General features: G+C 41.2%; 1 protein-coding gene across 1 annotated transcript; it reads left to right on the top strand.

Annotated features, from left to right (window-relative positions):
• The first annotated feature begins 3,631 nt into the window (after positions 1 to 3,631).
• bgnb (biglycan b) lies at positions 3,632 to 18,528 on the top strand. The gene is made up of 8 exons (XM_034216047.1): positions 3,632 to 3,817; positions 10,609 to 10,868; positions 13,627 to 13,739; positions 14,355 to 14,568; positions 14,694 to 14,804; positions 15,501 to 15,594; positions 16,866 to 17,004; positions 17,095 to 18,528. Exons 2-8 carry the CDS (start codon positions 10,619 to 10,621, stop codon positions 17,290 to 17,292), a joined length of 1,119 nt encoding a protein of 372 aa, XP_034071938.1. The 5' UTR covers positions 3,632 to 3,817; positions 10,609 to 10,618; the 3' UTR covers positions 17,293 to 18,528.
• Positions 18,529 to 18,915: the final 387 nt, after the last annotated feature.

Here is an 18,915-nt window from a genome sequence, read left to right as displayed (position 1 = left end):
GTGAACATATGTGTTCATGAGAAGACTGGGGCTGCACCTTATTTGGGTTAGCAGTAGGGTAGATGGTAAAAAAAGGGGAGGAACATGCTTATCTAAGGCACAGAGTAAAACAAGCTCACTTTGAGGCACAATAAAGCGATTGTTCTTAGAAAGTCTTTAAGCCGATCAGTTAAACATGAGAAAAGGAGCAGTTCACGTGTATTTAGGTCCAATAGGATGTGGCTGGAAGACAGAAACAGAGAGCTGGAGCACATCGACAGATCTTTTGGGAACTAAAGCCACTGAAGCTGTCGTCCTGCCAACCTTGTTGACAAAGTGACTTCCCGGACCACAATGTTCTCTCCTTCTCCAACTTGGTGTCTATCGCCACATATCTCACTTTCCATCTTCTCCTGTTTATCCCTCATCCTCTTGCACAGTAAAGTACAATGCCCCATTCTTCTGTCTCAGCTATGATCTCGGCTCCTTGAGTCTTGCGGTGTGAATGAGAGCCATGTCTGTTACATTTCTGTATTTTAGATTGCCTTAACATAACAGAACATAAGAGCCAAAAGAAAAAGACAAACCCTGTTGCACTCTCCGTTATTTTTTTTATGACATTAAGATGCCCGTTATTCACAATGTAGTGAGCTGCTTTACACCAAATCCTGATAAAACAAACAAATCTGTATTTGTGGTCTCACCCGCAGATACAGAATATCTTTTATGAAGGCTGATGGAAGTGCACTAGTGTCTTTCATTTTTTAATCCACTCGTGCAAAGACACACTTAACAGTATGTCACTTAGAGTAATGGATATAATTAAAATTATAAAATGTTGTACTCTGTGTACAAAGTCGTAATTTACAGGCTGCGTTGACTATCTGGCTCCAGGTATACGTTTTCAGCAGAGAGCAAGGCCTCTGAGGCTCTAAATGAAGAACAGAAGGTCCCCTGCAGACGCTAGAGTTACACACTCAGAGGAAGAAAGGGAGGGCAGGAGGGAGGGAGAGATCAACAGTTAATAAACAAGAGAGAAAACAAAGCTGGGTTATTGAGAGGCAAACAGCTGACAGTCATCAAGGTTATGAGAGCACATGCATGGTTTGAATGTGTAATATAAACACACACAGAAACACTTTTATACTTTTCACTCTCAGCCTGGGCGTGTAATCACATGTTAGATTTCTGCTTTCAGTCTTGTGCATGTGGTGCAGTCTCCATTCTCCATAATTGTACAGTCATTTAGCAAACAGCACATTACTGTCTAAGAAACTACACATTCGCATTTATACTGCAGTTCCAGCAGAGACGATCAAAACTGCATCACTTGTCTTTCTGCAGTTTCCCGTCTTTGTAGTCCTGAACAGATGAATGATCCAGCCTTGATCCTAAATCTTTAAACCTCCTCTCCACAGCTATTTCAGATGGGGTGTTTTGTCAAATTTGACAAGCTTGCCACTTCAGCACAATCCATCATAGCACATGTGACACGACTAAACTGTTCAACTGACGTCTCATCACACCCAAAGGATGTTTCGAGTCCGGTGAAGCTGAGGCCAGAGCCTGAGAGGTTGACTGTACTGCAGTGTTTAGCTTTTTCTTCTCCCATTCTCTGTCTGTCCAACCAGGACACAGCAGCTTCCTCTGTTATTGGAGGATGTCTGGCTGATTTAATCAAAAGTACACACACAGTGAAAAGCAACAAAAAAGGTATTTTCCTGACTTAGGTCGGCGTCAGACATTAGCAGAGAAAGTGAGGAAAGGAGAAAGCTGGAGGGTGGAAGAGTGAGGACAGTCTCTTTGCTATAGCATGAGATTGGGTTCCAGTGTTAAGGGTCAACTATTTGGGGTCAACAAGAATGTGCTTACTGCAGTGCAAGAGAACGAACCGCTCGGCCATCAGCCTGATGTGCTCATCCTTGATAGCCAGCAACATTAATGACTATGAAGTACACTTTTATTGGGCTTATATCCAAAACCCCAGAAACAACACTATGGAGCATTTGGTTTCTTGCCTCTCTCTTGCACTCACTCTGAAGCAGCACCTAACCAAGAGCTCACAAGTGGGTGTGCTAGAGACACGTTAGCTGAACACTTGTAGGACTAAAAAGAGTTTAATTTAGATGCCAAGCCCTCCAGCTATAGACCAACACCATAATCAAGTGAACCACAGCGAGAGAGAGAGAGAGACGGGCAGACAGAGAAATGAAGAGTGAGAAATGGAGGGAAAGACTAAATCTACTAAATGAGGGCGAGAGGAAGCAGACTCAGTGAGAGGAGGAATGTTATCTGCAAAGGCCTTTATCAAAACTCTGTCTCCTGCCAACACCCCTGCAGGGCGTTGATCTGGTGGGCATGCCTTTTCCGCCACTGTGGATACTGCACTCTTTGAGAGAAAGAATGGCATATAACCGAACAAAACAACATGCAGGATTTCCAGTGGTCTCTTGTATTTATATAAATAATGAGGAAAAATATTAGGATTTGATGCTCAAGGTACTGAAGCAGCAGAGCTTCAGCAGAGTATAACTGTTCAAGTCTGTGAGGCAGACTTTGTGCAGGGTCGGAAAAGTTCCCAGATGGTGAGGCTTGCCAACCTTGCTCCCTCACTCTGGGTGTTGGCAATATGGAGAGGAAATCAGAGAGTTAGTGAGAAAGAAACACTTTATCCTGCCAAAACAACATTTAATAGAAAACCGTGAGAAGATGCAAAAATGATGTTTTATAATCACAGTATTTTTGGTGGAGCTGGGTGGTGTTCCCCCTCTGTGTTGTGACATTAAATAGTGGCTGGTTAAAAAAAACTTACTCTGCAAACAGAATAATACAACATCCAGCAATATGAGCCAGAAATATCCAGTTTGAGCTTCCACAGAAGTATAAAAGCTAAAACTTCCCAGAAAGCATGACATGGGATTTCCCTGGAATATCTTCACAGACCAACAATGTAATACAATTACGATGAATATATGAAATATAAGATAGAAAGAAATAGTGAAAGATAGATAGAAAACCGGTTTTCCTCTTCACAAACATACATGTCTGTTGCTCTTTACAGGGCCACAGTAACGTTGCTCTGCGTCTCCATGGTGCCATGTGTTAGCACATGTTTTGCTACAATTACTTAAGGGCTAAAATTACGATGTCTTTCATCTAAATTGCCTTCAAAAGCAATTTGTCTTCAAAAGCAATTAAACATGGCAGTTACTCAGACACACAGTTGAAATACAGTGCACTCTCTGTCCTTATTTCCTTACTAGACACCACCATGTTATCACTGGACATGTTTTTTTATATAGTTATCCAGACTGTGTACAGAAATAACAGGAACCCCAAGGAATCTAAAATTGTTATAGTTGTAATAATATATCTTACCTAAAATCAATCACATCATATTTGCATGATTTTACTTTAATAATAAAATCATAAAAATCGAATTAATGATTATAGGAGTAATATTGAATAACACAATTCGTCCTGTACCACTGTATAGAAGTGCTGCACTCAGGAATCTTTCCCTCCACACACCCCCCTCCCTCCTCCTCCCCCGTCTCTTTCCTCAATCCAAAAAAGGGGAGAAAGGAGGCTGGCTCCTTAACTTTATGGGCTTGACCCCCCCTGCTCCCAGTCATTTCCTCGGTTGGGACCGGAGCGAGCACACACGGTGACGGTCCTTAGTGACGGAGGAGCTGCGGCTGGATGCACGAGGACCACAGAGAGACACAGCAAATATCCCTCAATGTGATGAGAATATAAGACTCTAGGATAAACTGACGCACAGAAGGAGACACCTTGATTTTTTGGGGGACTTAATATCGTGTTTTTGATTCACAAGGTAGGGGTGATGGGACTTTTAAAATTATGTAATGTGTTATTCAGTCTATTAATATGCCACTTTTTTCTCCAGAGACTGAATTTCACTTGACAATATAATAATAATAGGACAAGTAGCCTATGCCTACTGTGCCTTCATGTTAGTTTATTTTAATACACAGCACTTTGAAGTATTAGATTTAACCTTACCTAATGCATGTTGTTATGTGTTCACATTTTGTATACTTTGCTAAGATTCATGTCGCCAACTTTTATACTTTCAGTTAAAGTTCTCACAGTGTTTGTAGTGTGTAGCTACTTGGGTAGGTTATTTTATTTATTTTCCTCCTCACGATTATTATATTTCAAATACTATCCACATCATATAATACAACCTGTTGCATAGGGCTTTTGATGCTGTAGTTATCCGATCAGCTGTTACTCCTGAGTTACAGCAGATGGCGCAGCCAGTCTCAGCAGAGCGCTCACGGTGAGCGGTCATTAGTGGCAGCAGAGAGGATAATGAAGCAACACTTTTTCTTTCCACTCACTTTATCCTCTAATCAACGCGACCCTATTCTCTCTTATCAGACTGTAGATTTATGGGCTCTATAAAGTCCATCCCTGCATCATCATTTAAGGAGAATAATTATAGTGAAACGTGCCAATCAAGTAAATAGCTCCTTCTGGTTCTCATCTGCGCTACCCTAATATTTAGGCTCTGTGTACACAGCATTCCGATTTTGAATTATGTCTGGGAATTTGAGAAACGTTATTTGCCAGGGAGATAATTACAGCTGCTGTGTTTTTGTGTTCACTAATATAAGGCAAACAAACAAGCATGTTATTGACTCTCTCTTTTCCCATTACTCTCCTGTGCTGATGAGTTCATGAGCAGCATTTGTCAACTACCGTTAGAGTGCATAACTGAGTCACCTTACTGTAAAAAGACATAGCAAACAATGTCTGACTGTCGAGTGAAAATGATGGTGTACATCTGTCTGTTTCCGGACTTTCCATCCTGCCTGCCTATTAGCCAGGCTGTGGGTTGACCACCTACACCTGCCTGTCTGTCTGTCTACAGTAACTACCTGTGTGTCATCACAGTTTGGTCCAAGTTTAAACTTAATTATTTCTCTGTATCTTCATTGATCAGTTTTCCTTCACTTCTATAATGTTATATTGTGTCCTATTTGAGCTCTGCCTCTGTTTTGACAATAAAATGTGTGTGCTTTTTGGTAAGTTAAAACATAATGTTTACAGTGTCTATTCAAAGCCCACTTATAACTTGCACACACTTAAAAATGCTGCACATTATTTCAATGGGACTCATCTGTCCATATGGCATGGATCCTCAGGTCAATTGTCTTATTTGGCAATTTTTTCGCTTGCCTCTCTGTTCTGCTCTGGGTTGGACTTGTCTCTGCGGTGTTGAGCAGCTAGCTACCACATCCAAGCATGGCGGCATCAGAGAAGCTGCCAAACAGTTCCTTTTTTAGGCAAAGCAGTCACCAAATTACAGCCGCTGGGGCAGTTAACTCCACCCGAACGCTCCTATGGACCCGCCTAGCACCAACAGCCTGTGTGTGTGTGTGTGTGTGTGTGTGTGTGTGTGTGTGTGTGTGTGTGTGTGTGTCATGAGCAAGTGAGGGAGTTCATCCAAATGACCAGATCACTTTCGAGATGGACTTAAATTCTGTGACCAAAATACAATAATAGTTTTCATGTATGGGAAGGTCTATGTGTGTGTGTGTGTGTGTGTGTGTGTGTGTGTGTGTGTGTGTGTGTGTGTGTGTGTGTGTGTGTGTGTGTGTGTGTGTGTGTGTGTCATGAGCAAGTGAGGGAGTTCATCCAAATGACCAGATCACTTTCGAGATGGATTTAAATTCTGTGACCAAAATACAATAATAGTTTTCATGTATGGGAAGGTCTATGTGTGTGTGTGTGTGTGTGTGTGTGTGTGTGTGTGTGTGTGTGTGTGTGTGTGTGTGTGTGTCATGAGCAAGTGAGGGAGTTCATCCAAATGACCAGATCACTTTCGAGATGGACTTAAATTCTGTGACCAAAATACAATAATAGTTTTCATGTATGGGAAGGTCTATGTGTGTGTGTGTGTGTGTGTGTGTGTGTGTGTGTGTGTGTGTGTGTGTGTGTGTGTGTGTGTGTGTGTGTGTGTGTGTGTGTGTGGGCAGGCAGAAACTTGCAATTTTCATAAGCAAACATTTTTGTGATTTTCTTTTTCTTTGTATTGTGTTTTCTTAGTTTATTTCAGCTTGGATCAAGTTCAGAAGAACATGATGGGTGAGGACAAAAATAGTAAACACTTGAAAACAAATAAACATCCCATGGAGTGACCCCATCACCACCAATATAAGATTGTATTTTATGCAACACAATACGAAGACTTTTCAAATGTAGTTGTGCTCAGTCAGCACTGGGATCACTTTGTGCTTCCTGTGATGTTAAACTGCACTGAGTGTTGACGTGGCGGCTGCCAATATACCACTGTTGTTGTGCCAGCTGGCACTTTTGTCGTGCTCTCTGCCCCACCTTAACTCTTCTCTGCCAATGCAGTCGAAGGAGCAGAACTAATGTGTTCCTGAGTATGAATACACGGATAGAACGAGCCAGCATTTTATGTCTTGATCGATATTGTAAGGCTTAATGGATTTTGGCCTCTGTGGCTCATGGAGTTACCAAATGGTTTGACATTTGCTTCAGACAGCAGCTGTGAATAAAACGTGCCGTGATAAAAGGGCTTTTAATGATTTTACAGTAAAAAAACTTTCTCTGGAGAGAAAAAGGTGGCAGCTCTTCATGTGAGGCAAAATAAAGTCGGGTTGTGTTTATGACTGTGTGGGAGGTTATAGTGAGTTCATGGGAGACCAAACACAGTGTGTTTTATCTTTAGATGATTGTTCTTGGCAACACAAAGAGCATAGTTTAAATATATGTTTGTTTAGCTTGACATGGGCAAAGGCTGCCTTGTGGGAACTCTAGTGTCATTGTGCTGCATGCGAGGGCTGACAGGTACCCAGCACTTGATGGATAGTGCATATAGGAAATGTAAAGCTAATGTCAGTCGCGGGTTGTGGGAAACTCAAACAAGAGATACATTTGTTGGGGGCGGATTGTTCCCCAGATGGTGCTGTCACTGACACCGCTGCGTTTTATTGTAAAGCGGGATTCTTCCACCCAAGCATCTATCCTTGAATCCTGTCTCATATCTGGCCTGTTTCTCTTTCCCTCCCATAAATCCTACATGTACCTTGTTGAATCCGAGAGTAAGCCACTGGCATTCATATCTTCATAAAAGTGTCTGCCTTCTGTTGCCTGTTATAACAGCTTTAACCACCTTTAGAGGCTCAGACAGTCAGGCAGTGTGTGTGTGTGTGTGTGTGTGTGTGTGTGTGTGTGTGTGTGTGTGTGTGTGTGTGTGAGAGAGAGAGAGAGAGAGAGAGCTTAAACACCTTTTGCACAGATGGGGAACTTCCTCCTTCTTTTCTTCGCTTTATTGAAAAAAAAAATCATTGCTGCACAGGAGCGAGAAGCGGCCACCTCGTTAAATGTTAACATAAATAGGACAAGTTAGACTGTATGGCCTATAGTATGTAGACACCGAAGCATTATAACCACATGTCATTATGGAACAAAACGTGAAGGCATTTATTGGCTGCAATAACAGCCTTAACTTGTCTAGGGAGGACTTAAAGAAGACATTTGAATCTGGCTGCAGGGATTTGCTCTCATTCAACAGCAGTCTGGCAGTTGAAAGGCCTAGATTCTGACAACCTAGACCCCAAAGAAAGTATACATTGGCAGTAGTTTATCCATCTTTCTTTGGCCATATAGTTTAGAAAAAACAGTCTTGAGTTTATGTACCTCTACACCTCCTTGTATCTTTTGCAGCTTCCTTTCCTACATCTCACAACCAGCGAATTACAGCTCACTCTTTCTTTCTTTCTGTCAGCCTCATGGTTTTCATTTTTATTCTTGCCTGTCCCCAAACTCACTTGCAGCACCTAGAAGACAAACAAAGTGAGCGAGACAATAATAGCAGTCCATCCATCCATCCATTAAACCACTCTTGGCCTCTGGATGGGATAAGAGCCAGGGCAGTAACAATTAAGTTGAAGCCTTTGGTTTGCTTTCGTCTCAGACCGGATGTTTGCAGCTTTACTGGAGGCAGATGAGAGGAATTGATATGTACACAGACCAGGGCCAGATGAAAATGGTTATTACAGCCAGTGAGGCTCAAGATTGTGGGATGTAGTTTAGTCTTGTTGTCATGTTTATAGTGTTTATAGTATCCTTAGACATAATTCCTGGATGATGATAGTCTTTTCTTGTTCCTGTCTCCTTTTTCTCTCATCCATCATCCTCAACACCTCTGTCTACACATCTACTTCCATATCTAGATAGAGCAAAGGTGCTACACCTTTAGCTGAACAATGATCTTAGCAAATCTGAGCAAAGCACAAGTTACAGGAATTGTAGGTGTATAAATACATCTAGTGGTGCCTTTCGTATATTCCAGCTCTGTTGTGTGTCTTTATGCGGTGACTATCTTTGCTGCGTCCTTATTGCTGCATTCTTCTGGCCAAGCTAAGGCCAGTGGTGTTTTTTATTTTCTGCATAATGGTATAATTTCGCTGCTATTTTTATTGCAGGGAGCAGACTGCAGGGGCCAGTTATTCATGCTTCCAGACCAGGACCACTTCATGCACAGGCTCTTTATTTTACTGATTGTTTCAGTGATACTTTTATTACTTTGAATGTAGCAAAAAAACCTTAAAGGTGCTGCGGAAAAACATTCAATTAAATCCTATGTGATTCAGGATTCAAACGGATCGAAATAGTGAGTAAGAGTGGAAGCTAATTTGATAAGCATGTGTAAGTTCATCACCCACATACTGTGATGCATGTACCCTGACCACACTCTTTTTTGTGGATTTGTATTGTCATTTAAAGGATTAGTTGAGACAACATTTTTGTACGACATGAGGAATGTGAAGCATTTCCCCAACTGTAAAAGTCCTTGAAAAACACCCTCACAAACTTTATTATTGCAGTCGCTCCCTTTTTGGCCATTGAAAGTCTTGTAAACAGTCAGTGCTGCTAGAAATACCCCACGACATTGGGTGAAATAGGCAGGACAAAAATCCACCAAGTGTGTGTAGCATTTAGTAGACAAAAGGCTTCCGGAAAAGTAAGTAACACACCCTGGGAAAAGATGCAATGGGTCTCACATTGTTCTGATGCAATTTAAGTGAATTACAAACTTCCAAGCACACTATCCAAGAGTTGAACCTTATCATTCCTCCCTGGTTTTTCTCTCCCCTGCTACTTCTTATCCTGCATCTGTTGGTCCAGAGAATTCTGAAATCCTGATCCTGCTTCCAAAGAAAACGCGATCATGTAGCGACGGGATCTTTGAACTTCCTTGGAAAGTCCAATCGCATGCTAACCATTTGCATCAACACTCCTCAGCTGTAGGATGATGCAGCTGGGGAAGGGAATTAACACCACAAGGTTGGAGTTTATTAGGTTTTAAGTCACCCAAGGGTCCAGTGTTGGACTGCAACATATAGGATTAGCCTGATTTTAAGAGTCAGAACTTCCAATTGAATAGACCAATTGGCCTTATAATAATGAGTTTTTCTAAGAATTATATTTTAGGTTAAGTGGGAGGAGGTGGCTTTGCTGAGTTGTACATTAGGCCAGTGTGTGCGGGGCAGGATAAACAAAGCAAACAAATGGACAAACACACATGCACTTACACACACGTGCTCAGATGTCTGGTGACCTAAATCATCAGTGTGAATGTGTCCGCAGCTATGACATCATGGAGTGTGTGTGTCATGACATGCAAACACATGTGCATGCACACAGACACTCTCACACTTGCCAACCCAGTTTTCCTTTTAGTGAATGGTGGCTTTGTTTAACTTCTCGGTTGCAGGAATAAAGTTTTCCACAGCTGAGGTGATGTCCTCCACACTAGCCGATTGGTCAGTGGGAAATGACTTACTCTCTTGGGAATGGTCTCGGTGAGCAGGAAGCAGACAGTGACATTTTGTCGGAGTGGTTTAAGAGACTTTCATTCCCAGAGTCAATTCTTGGAGAGATTCCCCGGGGAAATGAGTCCATTTCTCCTCACCAGCCTCCAGCTCATGGTCTGCCTGTTAGGTGTGGTATAAACAGTAAGGCTTTATAATTGAGGTTAAGCAGACCATTTCATAATATGTCAATGTCCATTTATCACTGACCACTCTCCTTAGCTTTGAAGTTGAAGACCTCATCCACATGGCTGGATTGACAGCACCTCCTACTCTTTGTGCATTGTGTATGAACTCTGTCACACTCATACTACCTTATACTCACTGAAGATTACATGAAGCCAATCGGGATTTCAATTTTTTGCTGAAATAAATCTATTTGGTCCCAGGTTTTCTGTCCATCTGCTAGTATTTGGATTTCTAGATTAAACACTTTCCAACATTTAAGGCCCCTTGGTGTCTGGAGTTCAGGCCAGTCCCCTGTTTTCTCTATCAGATATCCAGCCTTGGTCAGGTTCTTTTCTATGATTTGTTTCTTCATGTTATGACATCCAAGACATTTCAATGCAATACGCATATCTTTGTCTACTATCATGATGAAACATAACAATTATAAAAAGGAATGCAATACAGTTGAAGCCTCCAATGACAATGGAGCTGAATGAAAACCTCTTAATAAACTGGCAACTAAAAGAGTATGCAACAAAGTTGAGTTAAACTGATGTAGTTCTTCTTTCTTCTTGTGTCTCCTCAGGTAGTAGAAGATGTTGCCACACTGCTCCCTCCTGCTGTTGCTATGCGTGGCTCGGCTGCTCTCCACCACCTCGGCCCTGCCCTTTGAGCAGAAAGGCTTCTGGGACTTTGCAATGGACAGCATGGACAGCGGCGGTATGATGACGATGATGAGGGATGAGGAAGAAGGCTCAGCCGTAGAGGAGATCCTCCCCCCCGACATATCCATGTGCCCCTTCGGCTGCCACTGTCGTCTCAGGGTCGTCCAGTGCTCTGACCTCGGTCAGTGAGAGTGTGTGTGAGAGAGAGAGATCATGTCTGTGATGTTTTGACATCATTTCTAAGTGTGTGTGTGTCAACAGAGTTCAGGCAGAGAAGCAATGAGTTGAAAGACAGAGTGAGTGAGCATGACCCGAGCCTTGCATGACTCTCATAGCTCCAGAGAGTAAAGTCCCCCTTTGGTGTGTTATCTCAGAGAGGAATTTTTCCCTCGGGATAATGCTGGTGTATTTTGACAAGGAAAGGCATGTCTTTGAGGGATTTTGTGTTCCAGACTTTGTGTGTAGATAGGCTACTGGGTGAGAGACGAGTTGAGAGATGGTTTGAGCAGGAAAGGGGAAAATACTGAGGCTAGAGAAGGAAGGAGGAAGAGAATTTAAGAGAGTTGGAAAGGGATCAAGAGAGCAACGTAAAGAGACAAACTAAAAAAGTACTCTTTGATCAGAGGAGATGAACGTTTATAATCCTTTCACTCTCTTAAAGGAGTTTTTAGTTTTTTAGTTTTAGGGTCGTAGACAGGATGTTTAATGGAAAACCCAAAACAGGAGGGGCGGAAGGATGGGGTTTAACGATGGAAGAATAATAAAGATAAAAGTTGTGTTAATGTGTCAGGATAACAAACAGGGTTATAATATTCACATTGAGGAGTTCCACTGAAAAACATGAAACTATTTTGTTGTTGAAACTAATACAAAGAAATTGAAGTTCCGTCAAATCAAGCTCAAAATGTTATTTTCATAATGAGTACGTCTGTGACTCAATTTTAGTCATGTTTCCATATAAGTCAATCCAACGATTTCCTGCCTGTGGATATTATAAGTGCATGCTATTCCTACTCTGTCTATTCTTACAGGACCAAATAAACTACCTCTAGTCTTATTTAGGGATATAAAGATTCCTCACATTATACTGGCTATATAACTCTAATAGGCTGTCTGTGTTTGGACATAATGGTTTTGTCGAATCATCATTTAACAAGCTCTATATATTTACTGTCCCTGGTCTCTCTGCTGCGGGTAAATGTGGAAGCGTATAATTTCCGCGATGTCAAGTGCTTATTTAGAACAGATGTATTTTAGCGGTGGCGTCTCCTCTCAGCGTGCATCGAAGGATGATGTCGGGTATTTGTGTTGGGGGACGCTGGGGTTTAGGAGGGTGCTAGTTTTGTCAGTTTGTGGTCAAGGCTTTGAGATTGTGGTAGATACGGGTGACATGCTGTGGTTTGGTTTTGTGGGTTAAAGGGATTCAGTTAATCAGGGTGTGTGTAAGATTTGTTCAGGTTTGTTGATCATGTCTGTTGTGCGGGTATTCAAATGTGAAGGTTTCCAACTGGCAGGACGCATTTCCACACCTGATGGTGTTGGCTGGAAGGTAAATATTTCCTACCACATGAATCCACCTGGTAACATTGAACATCTTTAGAGTCCTGTTGCTAGCACAGCTGCTGAAACAACTGTATTACACTTAGGAAAATCATAATCTGGTTTATAATTTTTAAACAGATTACCCAGTTTGGAACTGGAAGTGTCTTCTACATCTTTGATGAATTTATCTCTGCTCCCTGAAGGCAACATCTTGCTTTATTTCCTGGATAATATAAAGTTTCCAGCCTCCTCATCCACCAACAGATCTCTCTCAGCGCTGCGTTGACGTGGTTTGTACAGATTTTCAGAGGGAACTGTTGAGGGTTTGATCATATAGGGTGTGGCACAGTAAAAGCCAAAGCCATATATCTAAACTTAACTCTAGATGGACAGCTCTGGGCAGAGTCCTGTGGGACCCGTGTGGTTGGTGGCAAACTGGATCCCAGTGGGACAGCTGGCGTCCTTTCTCACTGGCAGGTCTGGTTGCATCATGGTCGCCGTCCAGATGAGGTCGGCCCTGTTCGGGATTTGCTTTACAGTTGCCTGTCTGCGCCACTGACCACATCTGATACACCCATCCACGTGTCCCTGTGATGTGGTGTTGCTAATGATCACTGGTTGCTGTGGTTGTGCGTGTGCTGAGTCATTTTTCCAGAGAGATCCCAGAATTAATGCAGGTGTATTTCTTAACGCTGTCCGCTTTTCTTAGCCTTTTCTTAGCCTTTATGAATGTATTGCTTGGTAAACACTATTCACAAGCAACCCTAACCATAACAGCTCTGGGTGTTTATGATTGTCACTGATGTCGTTAAACTGAACAATTCTTCATTACTTCTTAGCAGGTGTTTCTGTCACAAAGAAACCAAAATGAAGACGCTCTGCATGGAGGTTTCACCACTCACACATTAACACACAGCTTGTGTTTCTCGGTTTTAAAGTGTCAGGGATGTCTCCCATTTATTTCATGTGTTACTTTGCTGATGGTATTTAAGTCACATCCTTTGTGAGAACGTCTGTCGTGTAGTAACCAGATGGAGAACATCTGGCGTCCCCATCTGGTATGTCTCTATAAGTGACATACCAGTAATGTGCCGCTTTGACGTCGCTGTGTGACCTCCATGGTTGTGTCTATGTCCACCTGTCATTAAAATAATAGATGAGGAGGCCCAAAGTGCTCATTTGAGATTGTGTGGGAGAGTGTGTTTGGGTTCATGTTTATGCCTGATGAAGGTTTGAAACACACAGAGACTATTTATTTTTCTCAGAGTCTGTGTCTGACTAAGTTATCTTAAGAGCTTGCCTATTCAAAGAACTTTGGTTTTAGGGTGTTGGTTCTCCCATGGAAGCATTTAATAGAGTATGTTTCCCTTCTGTGTTTTTATTGGTCTCGTGTTTAGGTCTGACTGAAGTACCACAGAATATTCCCCGGGACACCAAGTTCCTGGACCTGCAGAACAACCATATCACCGAGCTGAAGGAGAATGACTTCAAAGGCCTCACAAACCTATATGTAAGAAACACTTAAGAAGTCACTTTCATAAAATCCTTCTCAGCATTAGCTCATCGACACTTCTCAAACATGTGTAAACAACTCAGCTTCTATTGGCGTCAATAGTGTGAGATATCCTTATAACCCTCTATTTCCTTGAGTATTTAAATGTTTCGTTTCCTTTCTGTTTTGCACTCCACCACCCTTCTCTCTGAGAGCTTTACTTGTATGAAGTTTGAGCCTGAAGCCAAATGGGAGTATTCAAGCTCACATCCTTGCCTCTCTTAGCAGAAAGCTTTTGCTGACTCCTGACCCAAATTTAAGAGCGCTGACCAAGAGCAATATTAAGTCTGGCAGCGAGCAGGAAACTCACATCATGACATTATACAATAACATCTTTATTAAGGTCTGTTTACCTTAGCCTCATCTGTCTCCATATTGCAGCCAGTGCAGGTGGCGAGACAGTCTGCTGGGTGATGGACTGTCGCTGGATCTTTATTAATTCACTAAAAAACATTCAGTAGAGACAGAGGATGAAAAACAAGCCCTTGTTTCATATTTGTTTCTAATTTCCTGACTGTCTGGGTGCTACAGTGGGTGTTTAATTTGGTTTATCCATGGTTTCTGTTTTTCTAGGGCCTATCTTTGAGGAATAACCTGATTTCCAAAGTCCACCCCAGAACATTTGTGCCTCTGAAGCACATGCAGAAGCTGTACTTCTCCAAGAATCTGCTGACCACTGTCCCAAAGAACTTGCCCGCCTCTCTGGTTGAGATCAGGATCCATGAGAACCGCATCAAGAAGGTGGCAGCTGGTGCCTTCGCAGGACTGGGAAACATGAACTGCATAGGTCAGAAATGACTTCAACAAATCTAGGCATAACTCTGGGGTTCTCACCACTGCCTTTGCCACTCTATAGAAGATTAAAGAGTCTGTATTTTATTTCGTGCCTCAAATATTCCTTTTATCTTTCAGAAATGGGCGCAAACCCCATCCACAACAGCGGTTTTGAGCCAGGAGCCTTCAAGGGACTGAAACTGAATTATCTGCGCATATCAGAGGCTAAACTGACTGGGGTGCCAAAAGGTAACCATTTATCTGTGTGGCTAACATGCTAACATAATTATGTACAATGGATAGTTCCCCAATTTGGGAGATATGCTTATTGGTAGCACTCTCATGCCTGTACGCTAAACATAACAATATATATTATTCAGAGTTTGCTGATCAATCTCAATCATTTTCAAGATAAAAGCTTTGACATTCATGATACAGAATTAACTGGATTACTTGCAATTAAGTGATTTGAATACATTATAATCTACAAACAGAAACACTAGAATAACTGCCATGTGGCGTTTGCTCTGCCTTAAACTACAGTGTTACTGCTATTAACTTTTTTTTAAATAGTTTTGAGCATCACAAGCACAGTAAAATGACTTGTTTCACGGAATGTGTCATATTTTTGATCAATTTGGTTTGATAATGTCAAACGTTTTTCTAGAAGCTCTGGTAGGCAGATCTTTTTTTTAACATTCAGACCGAGCCAGGCTAGCTATTTATCCTGTTTTCAGTCCTTATGCTAAGCTAGGCTAATCAATGGCTAGTTGTGGCTTCATGTTTAACTGACATTTAAATGGTATCATTATTCTGATATCTACTCTAACTAGCTACTTATATCTATATATAATATATCTTATTAGTGTTATAAAATAAATGTATAGCTATGGGAAATATCAAATCTTACCCTTAAGTCTTACAGGTATAGTGTCTCTCTTTCAGATCTCCCAGACAGTCTCCATGAGCTTCATCTAGATCACAACCAGATCCAGGCTGTGGAACTGGAGGACCTGAGCCGCTACAAAAACCTGTTCAGGTATCTTTTGCACTTAATCACCACTTAATTTCTAACCATAACTTTCTTGTGCCCTCAGGTATTTACTTGCATATCTTGGAAGAATTATCCTGTGGTTTGAAATGAAGAAGAACATTCCAGGCAGCAGTATCCCTCAGGGGGAGTTGTATGAATTACATTGAGATGCCACTAAAAGTAGCAGGAAAACTGCGACCTTATGCTTGTGTGGACTTTCCCCCCTCAGTATTCTCTTAAAGGGGACCTATCATGCAAAATGCACTTTTTGATGTCTTTTATACATAAATATGTGTCCCCGGTGTGTCGGGGAACTCACGCAGCGTCAGCAAATAAAACCATCCCTCTTTTCCTCTGTACCCAAATCTCTAAAAACGGGGGTACAACGGAGCTGATCTAGATTTGTGTCCGATATGACGTAATATCGGAAATGTGGACCCACGGCACTATCAGAAAGTTGCTATCAGAAACAATGCCCGACTGTTTTGGACGTAATATGGTCGGTGTTTACATTAGCATCGCTAACACTCAGAGCTAACCTGTACTGGAGAGCATGTGTGTGAAGAAGCTGGATATAAAAAGGAACTCACCTTGTGGTATAACCGGCAAGAGAGAAAGCCTTTGAGCTCCATACTGTTTCAGAGATAATCCTTGATAATCCATGATATGGCGTTTCATCACTGCAGTATTTAGTTTAGACAGTAGCTGCCGGGTCCCGCATGACCTCAGCCCCCTCCTTTTTAATTTTGTATCAATGTCTTTCTTTTTTAAAAGCTTTATACCCAAAATCAGCACTTTTGAAACAGGAAGTGAAATAGAGGGATATGAGGCATGGCTAGAATGGGTGATCTGTTTGGTATTTTGAGCAAAACACTTCATAGACATGTTTTTTTATATATTTGTATATATCTGAGACCTATGCTATTGTCTAAAAATAGCATGATAGGTGACCTTTAATAAACCTTTTTGCAGCAATAAGTTGCCAAAATAGGAAAGCACAGGCATTCCTCTCTACACTGTTGCTTTATCACAGTCCAGTTGTATTTAACTTCCTTTAAACACACATCTAATCTCTAATGTGATAAATAGTGGTCACAGGAGCCAGGCTGCCGTGGAATGAATTCTCACCTGGCTTCACATCCATTTCTTACAATGATACATATCAGGGAACTGGAGATACTCAGGCTAACATTAGTAAAACAGTTTAGCTAAATGTATCGTGCATTGGCCTATTTTCTGCCTATTTCAGGTTTTTCCCCTTGTCTCACTTTTTCCAGGTTGGGTCTTGGCTATAACCATATCCGTAACATAGAGAATGGCAGCCTGTCCTTCCTCCCCCGACTGAGAGAGCTGCATCTGGACAACAACCGCCTCACTCATGTTCCCAAAGGCCTCCCAGATATGAAATACCTACATGTGAGTCTTCCATGGACACATTTTGTTTGCCATCTGACTTTGAATATTTCACAGGGCGCTCCACTCACCCTACATTTTGCTGCTTTTTAGGTGGTGTACCTCCATTCCAACAACATCGCCCAGGTGGGCATGGATGACTTCTGCCCTCGAGGATTTGGGATGAAGAGGACTTTCTATAACGGCATCAGCTTGTTTGGTAACCCTGTCAACTACTGGGAGGTGCAGCCTGCTACGTTCCGCTGTGTCAGCGACCGGTTGGCTGTTCAGTTTGGCAACTACAAAAAGTAAAGACAGGGGGATGCAGAGAGATGGAGAGAGTAAAGGCAAGGTTATGGCGGAGGAGAAGATCATTTAAACAATTAAAGAAACTTGAGAGATGGAGGAAGGGAGTTCATATTTCAGATTATTATCTTTATTATTATGGTTGTTTTTAGGTGATGGCAAGGATGGGCAACAAACTGATGAAAGTCTAAAAAGCAATCACATAACTTGAAGGGAGTGGAAAGTGAAGCGCTTGCATTATTTCACCTGAGTTTTCAAATGTTTTAATTTAAGGTTTTTAATGTTTTGCCATTTGAAATGGATGAAACAGAGGAGAATGTCTGAGAATAATGTTTTCCCACCTGCCTTAATCGATGAAAATGAAAACTTGTGAAGCATTTTATTCCTTTTTTTCCCACACAATATTCCTTATTGTGATAAAAGATATTTTTAATTAAAATTAAAAAAAATAGATAAGCAATGCATTTTAGATGTTTTATATATACATATAAAAAGGTTCTCTATATGACTGTATGTGTGTGCTATTTTGGGAGATATATCATATTGTCCTTTTTTCACAGGTCTGAAGCCATTTGGCCCATTATTAAATTATAATAATCATCTATCAACTAAACATTTCACAGATTAAGGGCTATTTCCTGACAGTTAGTTAAACGGTACAACATGTAAAAAACATTATTCAAGTTTATATCATGGCCTTAATAAAAAGGGCAATAAGTACATTTTGAGGTTCCCCTTATCAGTGTTAAACTCTTTTTTCTTTGAACTGATTTAACTGAACCACCAGAATAGCCTTTTTAAGGCGTTTATTCTGTACCTTCTGTACCTACTAAATATGCTGTCTGTTTCCTATATAATACAGTACTCCTTAAGGGGACACTAGAGGTAGTGGGGGTTTTGCCCCATTTAGAGAAAACACACATCTGCTTTGCTTTGAGACAATGTAGGCAGTGTGTTCACATAGTGCTACAAACAATGGTAGTGTTGATGCATTGTTTTGCACAGATTTTCTATTATGCTTTATCTGCTTCAGGGTATTTAAAGGGTTGGCCTATTTACATTGGTAGACCTATGTGGAACTACTCTAGCCGTTAGTATTCTGTTCTGTCTCTGTTCTGTAATCTGAGAAGCTACTGCTGCATGTGAATAAAGACATTATTAACCTGCTGCATAAAGTTAGAAAACAACTGTTGCCCCAGGGTTGGATACTGTTTGAGAAATAAAGAATAAGTATGGAAAACATTTGATGAATGGATCTAAAAGCCTCAGCCGAGGAAATTCGAAGTCTTGACATATGTACAACACGGTAACATTATTATTAAGCACATTTTTTATTTGACATACATGGGACTTGTTTCTAAACTTTAAAGAGAGTTAATGAAATGTGTAATGTTGTGGACTGAATAAAGGAAGCCACTATAAACATTCAGATAATTTAAATACATTTGACAAAATGTTGCACACCGAGTGACATCGTATACAAAGTAAAAATGCATATGTATTATCATAATTCTGATTATTATTCAGCTGATGCTCTATGTTAGATACTTCATGTTTAAACAGCTTGGGTGATATTTGGAAGTTATAGGCCTACTGTAGCCAAATTATGTCGTTTTCTATTGAACGAAA

Source organism: Gymnodraco acuticeps, unplaced genomic scaffold, assembly GCF_902827175.1.
Source record: "Gymnodraco acuticeps unplaced genomic scaffold, fGymAcu1.1, whole genome shotgun sequence".
NCBI lineage: Eukaryota > Metazoa > Chordata > Actinopteri > Perciformes > Bathydraconidae > Gymnodraco > Gymnodraco acuticeps.
The sequence above is the reverse complement of the archived record's forward strand: the minus strand, read 5'-3'. Positions and strand labels throughout refer to the sequence as shown.

Coding starts and splice junctions, on each gene's coding strand:
- bgnb (XM_034216047.1), top strand. CDS start 10,619: ATGTTGCCACACTGCTCCCTCCTGCTGTTGCTATGCGTGGCTCGGCTG. Junction 14,569..14,693: donor GGGAAACATGAACTGCATAG/GTCAGAAATGAC, acceptor TTTATCTTTCAG/AAATGGGCGCAAACCCCATC. Junction 14,805..15,500: donor ACTGACTGGGGTGCCAAAAG/GTAACCATTTAT, acceptor TCTCTCTTTCAG/ATCTCCCAGACAGTCTCCAT.